The sequence below is a fragment of the Nannospalax galili genome, unplaced genomic scaffold (assembly GCF_000622305.1).
Source record: "Nannospalax galili isolate Female #2095 unplaced genomic scaffold, S.galili_v1.0 scaffold109, whole genome shotgun sequence".
In the NCBI taxonomy this organism is placed as follows: Eukaryota; Metazoa; Chordata; class Mammalia; order Rodentia; family Spalacidae; genus Nannospalax; species Nannospalax galili.
Genome location: NW_008360315.1, coordinates 4,539,740 through 4,556,007, shown reverse-complemented (window position 1 = coordinate 4,556,007; position 16,268 = coordinate 4,539,740). Strand labels below are relative to the sequence as shown.

Sequence of the window (16,268 nt, the reverse complement as noted above, 5' to 3'; positions counted from 1 at the left end):
TACTGTTTTTCTCTTTCAGGTTATTTCTTTTCCTTTACCTCCCTGTTTCCTTTCCATTATCCTGGTTCCTATAGTTATGTTTGGTTGCATACTTATTTATCAGAGTCTGGTTCTAGGATCCACATATGAAGGAGAACATTTTTTCATTTATTTTCTAAGTCTGTGTTACTTCACTTAGTATAACAGTTTCTAGTTCCATCCATTTACCTGCAAATTTCACCCTGATTTCATTTCTTTACTGCTGAGTAAAACTCCATCGTATGAATGAACCACATTTTCATTATCCAGTCATTAATTGAGGGACACTCAGGTTGCTTTCATCTCTTAGCTACTGTGAAAAGAGCACCAACAAACATGGATGTACATGTGTCTCTACAATAGAATGAGTTATTTGGGTATATGCCAAGGAGTGGTATACCTGGGTCAAATGGTAGGTTCATTTGTAGTTTTTTTTTTTTTAAGAATTCTCCACACTGATTTCCATAGGAGTTGAACCAGTTTGCAGCCCCACCAGCAGTGGATGTGTTCCCCTTTCCCCACATCCTCGACAACATTTGGTATTATTTATAGTTTTACTGATCTTAGCCAGTCTGACTGGGGTGAGGTAAAATCTTAAAGTGTTAAAACCACTTTAAGATTTCATTTTCCTAGTTATTAGTGATGCTGAACATCTTTTAAGATGTTTCATAGCCATCTTTACTTTGTCTTTTGAGAACTCTCTGTCCAGCTCCTTAGTCCATCTTTTAATTGGGTTGCTTCTTGTCTTGGTTCTCTGTTTTTTGAGTTCGTTATAAATTCTGGTTATTAAACCTCTGCCGGATGCGTCGCTGGTGAAGATTTTCTCCCATTCTGTGGGTTTTCTGTTTGCTTCTTTGGTTGTTTCCTTTGCTGTACTGAAGCTTTTTAATTTAATGAGGTCCCATTTGTTAATTCTTGCCCTTGTTTCCTGAGCAATCGATGTCCAATTTAGAAAATCCTTTCCTACGTCTATATCTTGTATGTTTTTCCCAATGTTTTCTTCTAATAGTTTCAGAATTTCAGGCTTTACATTGAGGTCTTTGAGCCATTTGGAATTGACTTTTGTGCAGGGTGAAAGATAGGGGTTTAGTTTCTTTCTTTTACAATTGGAGATCCAGTTTTGCCAGCACCATTTGCTGAACATGCTGCCTTTCCTCCAGTTGATGTTCTTGGCCCCTTTGTCAAATATCAGGTGGCTGAAATTTCATTTGCTCATATTTGGGTCTTCAGTTTTGTTCCATTGATCTATGGGTCTATTTTTGTGCCAGTACCATGTTGTTTTCATGACTATAGCTCTGTAATACAGCTTGAAATCTGGTATTTCCCCCGGCATTGCTCTCAGTGTTCAGGGTTGTTTTGGCTATCAGAGATCTTTTGTTCTTCCATATATATCTTAGGATAGTTTGTTCCAATTCTGTGAAAAATGTCATGGGGATTTTGATTGACATTGCATTGAATCTATATATGACTTTTGGTAGGATGGTCATTTTCACAATATTAATTCTTCCAATCCATGAGCATGGGAGGTCTTTCCACCTTCTGATGTCTTCCTCAATTTCTTTCTTTAAAGATTTAAAATTTTCATTGTAGAGGTCTTTAATGTCTCTGGTCAGGTTTACTCTGAGTGTTTGAATTCAGTCTGACCTGAAATAGGACCACATTATGATCTTTGGATCTTCATATTGAGAGTGATGAGTGTCTGAGTGACATGCCATCATATATGTATCAGGGACAATCTGGTAGTCTGAGTTAAATGGACACACTAATCTTGGAATGACAACTGAGTGACACCCTGTGAGATCTGCTGCATGTCACTGGATTGACTACCTGTTAATCTAGCTTGGGTTCATTCCTTGTAGTGAATTTGCTATCTATTTTTTTCCTACTCTAACCTTTTTTTTTACTTCTAGTGAATACCGAAAGCCTTTTGAGGAAATGACTTATGGATAAACTGATTTGCCAGATCACTATGCTTGTTTAAAATACATAAATTAAGTTTCATGTTTAAGATGGACTAATGACCCTTTCTTCTGTCAGTGAACATGCTTCACTGTACAGATTCATTAGTTCTAATCATATATGTAAATTAATTGGAAAATCAACTGCAATATGTATTCTGAATGATTTTTAAGTGGTTATTCACATATCTTGGAACCTTGTTTAGCTTCAGTCTGTATGGTATGGCTATAACTGTCTTTTTATGTATATAAATGCTATCTCTTGTCTACCATTCAGACTACTCACAATTTTTAACTTACTTCTAGAAGCTGGCAGTAATTGCTTAGGATTAGTTGGAAAAAGTTCTTCTTTCTCCTATTCAGAATCTCTACTACATTATAGAAGTGGAAGGGGATTGCCAAGTTCCTCAGCACTAGTGTTATCAGCCTCAGACCACAGCCAAGCCTCTAAGCTAAACAAGAATGAAGTAAAACCAAGACATTAGATTTGTATTTTTTTCCGGTTGAGAACCAGGGAATATATGATTTAATTCACTCTTTGTAAGAGTTATCACAGCTAACTGACTCTCTTTTTATATTATTTGTTTTAAAAGCTACTCAGTAAACTGTGGCTTATTTCTTTCTAGACAAAGATGAATGCTCTAAGGATAATGGTGGCTGTCAGCACGAATGTGTCAACACAATGGGAAGCTACGTTTGTCAGTGCAGGAATGGATTTGTGCTTCACGAAAACAAGCATGATTGCAAGGAAGGTATGGGAAGGGATATTCTCCTTTACAGCAATCTCATCTTGCATATCTTTGAGTAAAACAATGTTTCTAAGGAGATAATCTTATTAATGAATGGTATTGTCATTGACTATTAAAGCTCAAAAAATAAGAGTAAGGAATCCTTTGTGATGTTTAACTATTTAAAACATGTTTTCAGAAAGTTCATTAAATGATGTGAGAGATTTGCACTTCACATAGGGTTGGTGTGAGAATAACTTTATATAACAAAGAAGCTGCTACAGGGACATTTGGCAGGCCAAAACAATTACCACGTGATCCCCAGGTCTTTATACAGCGGACCTCATTATACTATCCACATAGAAACCTCTTCAAAATGCTTTGTACTTTGTGTAATGTTCATCTCCCGAATAGCTCCCATGTATGCTTCATAGAGCGATGTGCCTTGAAATACAAGGAGAATCAAACTCAAATGTCTACCAGATGAGAGACATTTAAAAATGGTAGACACTGTGCCATTTAAAATTTCAAACAATGGTTTTAGTAGCTTGATGATAACTTACTAGGTTTTGTCCCCATCAATTAAAACCACAATGATTTCTTCTTTGAGGCTCTATTACGGAATCTCTTACTTAGATTAGAGGCATGCTTCTTTTGAAAGAACTATTAAAGGAGATTTTATGATTGTCATTAACAGAGTAGATTAGAAGAATCTGTCTAAAATTGTATCTACATGATGAGCTTTGTACACATCTTAAAATCATAAATAATATCTTTATCTGACCTTCCATTCACATAGAACCATATCAGTGGCATTTTTTTTTTGTTTGTGCAGAATCATATGCAAGCAAAACTTTTTCTTCTACATTCATTCACACGATGTTTATAACTTGATAGGATATGCTACTAAATCAAAGAGTGTAACAAAGTGCCTAGTGTTTTTGTAGACATAATTTAAAGAAAACAAAACAGATTTTGCAGAGTACGTGTGTAACCCACACTCAAAGTCTCTGTTCATGGCTGTAGCTTCCTGGAAATTGTTTATAGAAAATCATCCTTTAGCGAGGATGGTTTCCACTGTAGCTTATTTTTATTGCAAGGAAATGGGCTGAGTTTTCCTTTACTTGTGCAGGAGAACAAATGCTTTGCACAGCTCAGCAGTGAGAATCTTTGACTTCGGCAGAGGTCATCGCAGGTCCCTCAGATGCCACATTTCCAGAGCAAGGCCAAAACATGGAGACTGGAAATCAGGCTTCAGTTCAGAATTTTCATCTTTCTGTAGTGCTGGACTCCATGCATGCTAGGGAGTGCTCTACCACTGCGCTACATATCCAAACCTCCAGCCTGTTAAAGCCATATAGTCTCTCTGTCTCTGTTTCTGTCTCTCTGTCTTGCTCTCTCTCTCTCTCCCCTCTCTCCTTTGTATTCCTCTATTGAAAATCACAATCTTCCTATGAAGACACAGAATTATTAAGAAGAAGGTGTATTAGAAAGGAAGGAAATAATGGCTGCAACAGGAATTACCCTAATTTCTGTTGGGAGTGGGATCTTAGAGAGCCCTGCGATGCAACACATGTGTTATGCACACAAGAAAGACTTATCAGATAGTCTTACGGCAAAGTGACACTATTTGTGAAAAATGCAAAAGAAATATCATGGCAATTTAACTCATTAGTTATTGACAGTCACTTCAGAGGCTGTCTTCAAGGCTAATAGTGATTTTATTATTTTTCTCCATATAGTTTAATTCTGTTTTGATGACATCGAGGTTAATTTATTTTCCAGATTAAATTATAGTTTAGGCATTCAAGTATTTCCTTAACTAAAAGAGAGAGAAGTATATTAATGCTCAATTCATAGAATGCTTTCTTGGTTTTAATTAGCCATAAATGATTTTTCTATTGATAGTAGAGAAAGAATTGCAAATTGCACAGTCCATTGATTTTTGTTTGTGCTGATGTAGTACATATTTTGCCCATATCCAGTGTTGCTAATACCAGTGTTTCAATGTACATTGCTCTACTAAAATCTGAGCTTATGAATCCAACCACTTAAAATAGCAGTTCATTTTCTTTTAGGCATTTATCTGATTTAGGGTAAATACTTATTTCCAGTGATGCAGACTACAAACACTGTCTGATTATGCTCAGCAACATATCTTCCAAAGCAGATGAAATGGTAACAGCGAGATGATTAGCTAGTGTGCAGGAAAACCCGAGTGGGGGCAAATAGTCTCCTTGTTTTCTGACGAAACGTTGAACTACATTCCCACACTGACTGATACCATCGTTATTGGCACAGCTGAGTGTGAACAGAAGATCCACAGCCCAAGTGGCCTCATCACCAGTCCCAACTGGCCAGACAAGTACCCAAGTAGGAAGGAGTGCACATGGGAGATCAGCGCCATTCCTGGTCACCGCATCAAATTAGTAAGTGATCCCACCATTCCTTGTATTAGGCCAACTGCCCATATCTTTCAGAGCCTGTCCACAGTGTAAAGGAAAGAATTTTTGACTCAGCTGGATTAAGTCAATAGCCAAATGGAAAATATTTTCCTGTACATTCCTTCCTACTTCCATGAAGCAAATGTTCAGTTTCCTAGTTCAAGGTCAAAGCCACAATGCTCTCCCCAAGGCCTCTTTAAAAGGCATTATCAAATTTCTGCACATTTTAGACTTTGCTTCCTAATGTTACTGGTAACGATGTTTACAAATAGGAGAATAAATGACAAAACAAGAACTCAGAAATTCAGCAAGAAAATAATACACTAATTTTTCACCTAAGCATGTTATAAGTATTCTACTGAATATACCAATTCTAAATATGCCTTATAGATAGAGCATACTTGTTTAAGAGATAGAGGCAATTTTGTATTGAGTTTTGAATATAATTTTCAGATAATCTATTGCTCTATTGCTCTTAATATTGGAATTCTTTTTTCCTTATATTTTCTTACCTTTCTACCTATTTGACCGATTCAAATATAATTATAAGTTGGTATTCCCCCCTATATTTTCTGAGTCTTGCCCATTCTGGCCTGGTCACCTGATGATAGTAAATGCTAGATTTTTTTCATAAACTATAAATTCTACATAGTATATATTTTAAGAAACTATAACTAATAGGGTATAGAAATGTAAATGTTTCCTTAAATATGCTATGTTTAGAAGTAGAAGGGATTTCTTTTTTTAATTTTTATTTTATGTGTATGCGTGTATTACCTGCATGTAGGTAAGTGCTCCCATGTTGTGCAAGGCCTGTGGAGGTCAGAAGAAGCTGTCGGATCCCCTGGGACTGGAGTTACGGACAGTTGTTAGCTGCCAGGTGGATGCTGGGATTTGAACCTGGATCTTTTGCAAGAACAACCAGTGTTCTCAAGTGCTAAGCCATCTCTTCATCCCCAGCAGGAGGGATTTCTAACCAGAAAAGCTCAGAACAATCTAGCAAGTACTATAGTGAAGAACAAAAAACACTTAAAAATGAGGTTGTTTAGCTAAGATAATTAAAGTTCTCATCTAAAAAGTTAACCCAAAAGGTTAATTTTTAAAGTAACCTCTTTGGATCTTTCCTGTCAGTGATTTTTTTTTCTTTTTATTTCTTTTCTTTTGGGGGGGGTTGTTTTTGTTTTTGTTTTGCCAATAAAAACATCCTATTCAATATGACAATAAAACGAAACCAGATTCAGTGACAACAGAATCATATTCCTGTGGTGGGACTTTTTCTATGTGCCATACTTATAAGCGATCTTCCAAAATAACGACATCCTAGTCGCTAAGAAGGACGCTGGATGCTGAGAGGGCAGCACTGTGCTCTTAGTCCTGTCCAAGGTCCTGATTGACAGTATAGCTCTGTGTCCTAAGAGATGAATACAGAGGCTACCTTCTCTCTAGCAAAGCCATTCAGTTAGTGGAGTTGGGAAATGGATTTTCCTGATCACATTTACTGATAGAAATTGAATTATTTTCTAAAATTATAGCCCATCTCTCTGAAGAACATAATTTTATGCTGAGCACACAGCACACACAGTATCATTTTGAAAGATTTGGGATTTTTATTTTATGAGTCTCTCTTTAGTTGGAGCTGGCCTGGGTGGGACTCGCTATGTAGACCAGGCTGGCCTCAATCTCGCAGAGATTCACCTGCCTCTTCCTCCTGAAGGATGGGATTAAAATTGTGTGGCATCACTGCCAGTTTGAAAGATGTTTTAATGGGTAGAGTTCTAGTTCTAGGACAACATTATTTTCCTTCCTTTACTTAATAAACATGTGACTTAATTTTTTCTGGCTTTCATACTTTCTTATGATATTTTAAAATTTTGTGTTTATTCTTGAATAAATAATATTTTTCTTATGGTTACCATCAAATTTTTCTTCTTTTAAACTGGTCGTCTGAAAAGTAATTTGTTTAGGTTTGTTAGTCTGTATATGATTGTCTGATTAGTGATTTTTGTGGTACTAAACTTTTTACAAAATTCTTTGAATTTATTACATTTGATTTTTGCCTTTTATCATCAGTTTTAAAAGGTATTTATTTACCTAACTCCTCAGTACATTGTGCCTCTTTATCTGGGATCCAAATGACACATTTTGTATTATCCCATGACTGTTGGATGTTCTGCTAAACTTTTGTCACTTGACTGGTTTTGAGTTTACATTTGAGTGATTCCTACTGGGATATATCCAAGTTCAGTGACATCTCTTCAGCTCTACTGGATCTCCTGAAAGCTTATCAACACTATTTGTTTATTTATTTTTTCCTAGCACTTGCATTTAGGTCATTGCCACAGTTCCATCTGTGTTAGTCTGTTTGCATTAGCATGACAAAAGACTGGATAATTATATAACAAAAATTAATTTCACATACAGAGACTAGAAGTCCAAGTCCAATTTGCCTGTGCTGTCTGTGTCTGATGTGGCCTCTTTTCTTGGTTTGTGCAAGATTACCTTCCCTCTGTGTCCTCGCAGTTTTCCTTTTCTGATTTGTGTGTGTGTAATACGTTAGTGTGTGTGTGCTTGTTAGTGTGCCTGTGGTGGTATGTGTGCCTCTGTGTGTCTGAAGATGAGAAGACAATCTATGTCATTCATTGCCTTCTCATCTCTCATGAGACAGGATCCCTTACTCCCTGTGTGAGACTGTCAATTATGCTTCCCAGTAAGGGAGTTCTGAGATTACAGATGCTCACATTCTCCATGTGGCTTTTATCTGGGTTCTGGGGATTTGCCCTCAAGTCATCAAGTTTGTGCAGAAAGTGCTGTTATTCACTGAGCCATTGCCCTGGCCCACATAATTTTTTTCTTGTTTTAATGTAGAAAGAGAAGCTCCAATATCTTGTAACTGTTTTTATAAAGATTCCAGCCCAATGTCATTAGCATTCTACCCTTTTAGTTAAATTAACCTACTATTTAAAGGCCTTCTCCATTATCCCCAAATATAGCTACAGAGTCAGTTAATCACAGAAACTAGAACTTTAACTTTTTGTTTCTTTTTTGTTTTTAAGACAGGGTCTCATTATGTGACCTAGGCTGACCCAAAACTCCCTATATAGCCCAGACTGGCCTAGAACGCACATAAATCTTCCTGCTTCTGGTTCCTGAGTGCTGGAAGTAAAAGTGTGTACAACTATTCCCAACAAAAGTTCCCTTTGCATAAATAGCGAGTACTGATTTAATTGCAGAGAAATGGTGAAATGCCGTGGAATCTTTACTTTATACTGTGTTAAAGCAATTTCTCAGTTTTAGGTCTTGCATTTAATCCATTTTGATTTTGATGCATTTTTTTTTGTATCTGGTGTGAGATAAAGGCTTACTTTTCCTCTTCTGCATGCAAGTATCCAGTATTTTCAACAATGTGTGGCAAAGAACCTGTTGAGTGTTATTGATACCTTCATTCAAAGTAAGTTAGCTCTAAAGGCATGGTTCTATTTATGGGACCTCTATTCCATTGCAATGTTCTAATGTGCCTATTTTGGTAGCATCACTATGCTCTACTGTTACTACAGCGATGCAAGGTACCATGAAGTCAAGAACTGTGACACCTCCAACCATTGCTTTTGCTCAGTTTATGGGTCTTATTTCATATTAATTTTAAGATTATTTCATATTTCTGTGCAGAATGCTGTATTTTAGCAGGATTTGGATTCAATTTATGTATAATTTAATTTTATTACTTCTTCCCTTCTATGAGCATGGGAATCTTCCCATTCAGTCATCTCTTCTTCAATTTTATAATGTATTTCTTTTACCCTCTTAGTTAAATTTTTCCTTAGTATTATATGTTTTGGTTACTGTTATAAATGAAATTTAGAGACATTCTTATTTTAGATAGTTTAGCATTCATATGTAAAACTTGTGCTGATTTTATCATGTTGATATGTGCTAAAAACACTGAATTCATTTATTGCATTTGAGTCTTTAGATTTTTGCTTATATATCATTTAAAGACATAGACACTTTCCTTAACTTGCAGGGCTTTTTATTTGTCTTTTCCCTAACTGCTGTTGCTAGGATTTCTGGTACTAGGTTGAACAGGTGGTGAGAATGGGCATCGTTGTCTTACTCCAGGTATTTACAGGAAAGGTTTAAACTCTCTTCTGTTAAATATTGTATATGCTGTGGGTATGTCATAAATAGTCTTTATTTTACTGAAGTACATTCTTTTGCACCTACCTTTTTAAGACTTTATTATGAAATTATGTTGAAATGTGTTAACTGCTTCCTATATACCTTTTGAAATGATTGTGTCATTTGTGTCCTTCATTCTGTTAATGTAATAGTTCAGTGATTTTGACATTCTTAGGATGAATTCCAATTGATCTTGGTAAATGAACTTCCTAATATGTTCTTGAATTATTTTCCTAGAATTTTGCTTATAATTTAGTGACTGTTCACTAGAGGTATTGACCTGTAGTTTTCCTTTGATGGCAGTACAAGACACGTTTCCAGATATTTCCTTTCACTCATATGGACACAAGAGGAGGGGAACTCTCACTGCAGACAATTTTATGACACTATTGAAAGGAAATTGACACTAACCTGAGTTTTTGAGATCCTTGCTATTTTTTTCTTCTCTAAATATTTAATATTTAATTTCAGTATAAAGTTGTTTTGAATGAAATTTACATAGAAAGTTGTGGATATATGCCAAAATTTCTTTCAATGGGTCTGAGATGACATTTTTTGTAACATTATGTTAATTTGTTTTATTTAAAAGACTAAAGTCTCAGGGTAATCAATGTATAGATACCCTACCAGTAACAGAGACCAGGAATCAAGAAAATCCAGTGTCAATTGTGAAGTAAAAACATTTATGCCTAAAGCATATTTTTGAACAATAATATGATAAAGTATCAGAAGTCAGTTTATTACTGATTAACAGAAATTTAAGAACTTGGGCATTATGGTATAAATGTTCTTTTTACACATTGTTTCTAGCTCCAGACTTTATGTTTGGAAACAAGCAGGCTGTATCTATTTGAGGCAAGGTGTTGTCACTACTTAAACACTGCTTTTCTGAATATGTGTGTTGTGTATGGCATTGATCAAGACTTACTAGTGTTATTCACCTGGGGAACAGTCTGGTCTTCAGAATCAGCATAAGTGACACTCTGTCATTTTTGTGGGGAGAGCTTGATGCTGAATCAGCCAGCCAGAGCACTTACCTGTCATCTCTTTTGCATACTGGCTTCAAAGGAACCACCCTCTACCTGATAGCTTCATATTTCCAGTGAGTAGTTCAGTCATCTCTGGGACATTACTGCTGAACTGTTTATTGGTAAAGCAAGTCACAAAGGTTACCAGAAATCAAGTACAGAAAATTAGTCTTTTTCTAGGTGGAATAGCAAAGATTATATAACCATTTTTACTCCATTGTATACATTTTAATATGTGAGAAACCACATGTGCAGGGAAGTAAAGATAACATAAATGAATTATTGCTTATATTCTCCTGACAAGGTGAGATAGGTAAAGTTTAGAAGGTCTAACCAAAGAACTTGTTTTTTGAAGTATTATCACCTAGTTTACACATACAAAATGTTTAAAAGATGATTTTCCTTAATGCCAGAATAAATAACAATCATCAGTATGAAACAGAAGTATGTATATAGTAGACTTGAATTACATCAGCAGTGCATAATAAACGTATTCCTTAATTTGCTCTCCTTAAGTCCTTGAATTTCTTATCATAATGCCAAATTGGAAAATGAAGATGTAACATTATATTTAGAAGTGAGTATTTCTGTTCTTCGGGGTATATTTGGACTTTTTCACAGGTCTTTTTAAATCTATGCTCTATTGGTAAATTCTGAAATGCTATCTTCATATACATACAATTAACGTGAGAGCTGGTGTCTAGAAACTGGGAAGAGTCTTGTAAAACAAGTATACTCTTGTATGTAATTTTAGAACAAAAATGTCTTTGAACTTACTTTCATTTTTCAAATTGCTTCCCAAATAATACAGCACAGCTTGCCAGCACATACCTCAGTACTCCTCAACCTGTTTCTAGCTAAGGTGCTATAATTCATGTGTGCACAGTACCTATATATTCCAAAGTGCCATTCTGAATATTTTCTCAATAGTATCAGACATGACACAGACAAGGAGCAGTTCAAGAATGTGAGCCTGAATTCCTTTAAACTCTGTTCCATCTCTGTACATCATCTTATTTTTGTAATAGCATCCTGTATCAGAGAGGAAGGAGATACATAATTGCTACGTGTGTTTATATATTTAATAACTTAAACAGAAAAGGAATCATTAAATGCAATCACTATTTGTAAGGCAAAGTGATGACAGCTAAGCTAAAAACACCACAATGGGTTTATGGAGGGATTAGGAGCATATGCTTTGAACTCAAAGAGGCTCAGATCTATAGCCATAGCCCCGTGCCTCTACTTACAGTGCGGGTATTGTGGGCTGAATGTGAAATGTTGCTTATAGGCTCATGTGTTTCAACACTTGGTCCCGGTTATTGACACTGCTGAGGAAGGTCGTCGTAAATTTTAGGAGCCTTAGTGAAGAAAGTTAGTTACTGGCAGTGGACCCTGAAGTTTTATAGCCTTACCCACTTATTAATCACTCTTTTCTTCCTGGCTGAAGATGCAGTGTGAAAAGTAGCCTCCTGCTCCAGTCTCCATGACTTTCTTGCCATGATGAACTGTGTCCTTTTGAGCTGTGCTTCTTTAAGTTGCTCTTGGGAAGTTTTTTGTTTCTGATGTCACAGCAATGAGAAAAATAATTATTATGCCATGTTAACTTGAGAATAGATTTTAAATTTAAAGCTTTGATTTCTTCCTCTGGAAATTGGAGCTAATGTTTATTCTAAAATAGTGTATGAAATAGTACCTCATTAAACATCAGCAAGCATTAATATGTGATAGCAAAAAAGTAATAACCATACTAATGATAATTTGTAAGTCTCGCCTCTAGCTAAGGAGCTATCAACATTTGATAGCTCCTGGAAATGAAACAGTCAGTTTTCTTTAAGGATGTGACCGCTTGTAGGTGGACCACAATTCAGGGCATATTATATATGCAAGAGTATTTGAGAAACCAAATTATGTCTGATGGAAAACAAAAAGCATGAATTTGGGTGGATAGGGAGTTGGGGTGGATCTGGGATAAATTAGGGGAGGGAGGAATAGCATCAAATACATTGTATGAAATTCTCAAATAAAAATATTTTAAAAATATAAATAAATAAATAAAATCACACACTATTTTATTGGATTTTTCAGTCATGACAAATAAAAGTTTTTGCACAGTGCTATGAATATAAAATTTAATCCTAACAACTGGTAATGTTTCTAATTATCACCTTCAGAAAATTTTTCTTTAAAGGATTGTGAACTTAATGGCATAAACTTTGGGGAATATATGACTGTTTTGCAATAAATTTAAAACTGACATTTTTTTGTGTAAAAGCCAGACAATATACAAATGAGTGGACTTTGTATTACTCCAGTGAAGGTTTAAGCCAGATTTGGGTGGAAGGGTACAGTTCATGTTTTCCAGAGCTAAAGAAGTTGGGAAAAAGAATTTGATATTATGGAATCATATGTTTTTTTTGCTCATTTTCTCTGAAAAGTACATGTATTGTGGATGTAAAAATATTTAATCCTTACACTCTGTGGAGGGCAGACAATTAGCTCCCCAAAGATGCCCCTGTTCTGACCCCCAAACCCTGAGAATATGCTGCCTTTCTGCAGAGTATTTTCTCACAGAGGAATTTTGCAGATGGGAGAAAGGTATTAAATGCGGATGTTACCCTGGGTTATCTAAATGGGTCTAAACATGGGATTTCTTACCAGATAGAGGCAGGAGTTAAGAGACTAGCAAAGAAGACAGACTATGAATTTTGAGGTTGACAGAAGGCCTAAGAAATGTAAGAACTGAGAAATGTAAGCAGACTCCAGAGGCAAGAAAGATGCGAGGAAACAGATTCTTACCAGGACATATAGAAAGAACTCAGCCCTGCCCACCTATTTCAGGTTACTGACCACCACGATGGCAGGAGAATGAACCTTCTTTAAAATTTGTATTTATTCTCATTCTTTGACAGTTTCATATGTGCATAGAATGAATGTTATTCATTTCATCTGGCCATCACCCTCTCTTATCTCTCTTCCCTCGCTTGCTGAATCTCTTCTTCTCAACACGTCACCTCCCTACTTGATATCTTCCTTGTGTGTGTTACCCATCTGTAATGTTTTAAGCCATTAAGTTGATGGTTATTTGCTACAGCAGTAGCAAATCTTTATATCAGCTTCAATTTGAATGACTGCATGTTTGCGTGTGTTTTATCATTAAATGATCATTGCATGATAACTTTTGAATATAAAGAAGTCTTAATAATGATATTTTGGAAAAGCCTAATAGAAAAAGCATACAGCTCTGAACAAATGAGGACAAACATCCACATCTGTCTTCAACCTGTCTTGGCTGCAAGAATGCAACTGTCCATTAATTTTTTCTGTTTTTATATTTTGAGCCAATCTGAGTAGCTATGTATATGCACTGAGTTAATATATGCATGCATAACATATGCATATATAAAATGTATAATCTATGTCTATCAACAAATATGTATTGAGTCAGTTTATGTATAATCTATGCATATATCATATATAATCCACATATGAGTATGTATGAACATGTATTGAGTCAATGTGTGTATGTTTTTGTGATCTCATCTTTCCCTTGGTGTCTGTATTTTCAATGAAAGAACCTCAGCAGATGCCCTTTGAATGCACAGCACTTGGAAGCCTGACCAGGGCCCAATCAGGTGGGTTAGGCTTCCTTGGGTATTTCAGAAACACACAGTTATTATTTGTACCGGCTACAAGTATTCAATTTTATTTCGTTTAAATTGGACTCCATGGTATATTAGTTACCTTATGGGAAATATATTATGGTTTCTGAGTAGAAGTTCTGGTTATTTACTGTTTTTTAAAAAATATTTTTATTTATTATTTTTTTAATTTTGTGTGTATGAGTGTATTGCCTGCATGTAGGTAAGTGCACCCATGTCGTGCAATGCCATAGGAGGACAGAAGTGGCCATCGGATCCCCTGGAACTGGAGTTATGGACAGTTGTTAGCTGCCATGTGGTGCTGTGATTCAAACTCACGTCTTCTGCAAGAACAACCAGTGTTCTTAACTGCTGAGCCCTGTCTCCAGCCCTGGTTTTTGTTTCTGTTTTTTAAACTTTTCTAAAACCTAGATTGCTATCCCCAAAATTGAAGAAATACAACATTGTATGGGTATGCTTTGGCATTTTAAACATCAAAATCCTTATAAAACCTTGGTATGAATGCTTAAAAAAATATTGTAGTCCTGGGATTTACCTCAGTGATAAAGCATGCCTACATGTGAGACCTTAGGTTAAATCTCCAACACAGAAGAAGTAAAATAAAACAAATCTTAAAGTCCAAAACTATAAAAAAGTATTGACTGTCCTGTCCCTATTCATTGCTCAGAAAGTGTCACAGAAGAATAAACTCTGCATTTCATTTATTAGTTATTTTTGTGTCACTGTGACAAACTACCTGAGTAAACAACTTAAATGGAGGAAGACTATATCTTTGCTCACGATGTTGGAGGTTTAGAATACGACTGAGGAGAAGACATGCTGCAACAGCTCAGATCATTGCAGCGAGAACATTCAATGGAGGCTGTTCACATCTCGGTGAATCAAAAATCAGCAGGGCAGAGACCAGAGGTTGATTTTACCTCCTAAGACTTGTCCCTAGTGACCTATTCTGCCAGCTTGGCCCCACGTCCTGAATGTTCCACAGTCTCCCCTAACGAAAAATGTTACTGGATTTCCCCCGTGCTGCTCCTGCTACAAATTTCTATGGTCCCAAAACTTCTTTTTTTTTCATTGAGATAAAGTCATTGTATATGGACGCTAATCTATGTGAGTAGAGTCTTTATGGCAAAGCAGTCAGACGTCCTTGATCTCTCTACATGAGATCATTCCACCTTTCCTTGACTGTGTGGAACTTTCTAGAAGGTTGGTTTCTAGAGGTGGGTACCGAGTCTCTGAGGTTGCCCTAAGTACTCATTTCAAGAGATAAAATTCATTGATAAAATGAATGAGAGCAGTTTGAATCCCATAAGTATATGCCTGTCCTGGAATTTTTGACTAACTTAATTCTTGTAGGCTCTATCTCATTACATTAGTCGTCTGATAGAAAGTTGCAGCCACTTGGCTTTAGACCATTAGCTGTTGGTATGGCCCAGAGCCCATCAGCTCAGTGCCACTTGTATGGTGTGACTTCATTCTGTCAAACAGATGTTAGTATTTACTCCAGGCATTCTGCATTTCCTTAGAGGGTGAAATAGTCCCTTATCTAATCCACTTAGTTTTCAATGTAGCAGTGAATGGACTGAGCACGTGTGGTTTGTAAATTCTGGTCCACTTATAGCCATTACTTCCTGTACCCCAATTCTTGGAATGTTCTTTTCCACACAGGAGATTCCTGTGCTCCTTCTAATCATAGGTAATTAATTGTAAGTCATATTCAGAAGAGATAATTATCTGACACAAAATGGTTTTCAGATACTGTTTTCCTGAAGCAAAGTTTTATTCTCTTCAGTATCATTGTTCTTTTAGTTAAGAGGCTTCGCTTCCTCTGTAAACATGAGGTGAGTCATGGGTTTGAGATGGTGGTTAAGTAGCTGAATTGACAGATGTTATTCAAGCATCCAGGCATCCACTGAGGCTCTTCTGAGTCCCACACACTGTCTACTTATTGAACTCTAGCCCTAGATTATAGCGATTTCTAAACCTAATTAAGGGCATGAACTCCTTCACTGATTGCCTGCTTTTCCTGCTATGCCTCAGGATAAACGATTTCTGCTGGAATCTTGTTACTATATTTTCATACACTGTTTTTTATTGTGGTGAAATTCTTTGTGCTACATTAAATCTGTGTGTGTGTGTGTGTGTGTGTGTGTGTGTATTTGCTACTGCCTTTGAATGAATGCAGTGAGTATTACTTTATATTCATAATCATCATGAGTAATGTCTTGTGCCTATCAATAAGCAGGATGCAGTGGGG

At 36.1% G+C, this 16,268-nt stretch overlaps 1 protein-coding gene across 2 annotated transcripts in view; it reads left to right on the top strand.

Moving 5' to 3' along the window:
• Positions 1-16,268, top strand: part of Tll1 (tolloid like 1) — a 241,358-nt gene that overhangs the window by 192,939 nt on the left and 32,151 nt on the right. For both annotated transcript variants that reach the window (XM_008824950.3, XM_029559553.1), the window contains exons 17-18: positions 2,603-2,728; positions 5,006-5,133. In XM_008824950.3, coding sequence (XP_008823172.1) covers positions 2,603-2,728; positions 5,006-5,133 — 254 coding nt within the window. The remainder of the gene's footprint in view (positions 1-2,602; positions 2,729-5,005; positions 5,134-16,268) is intronic.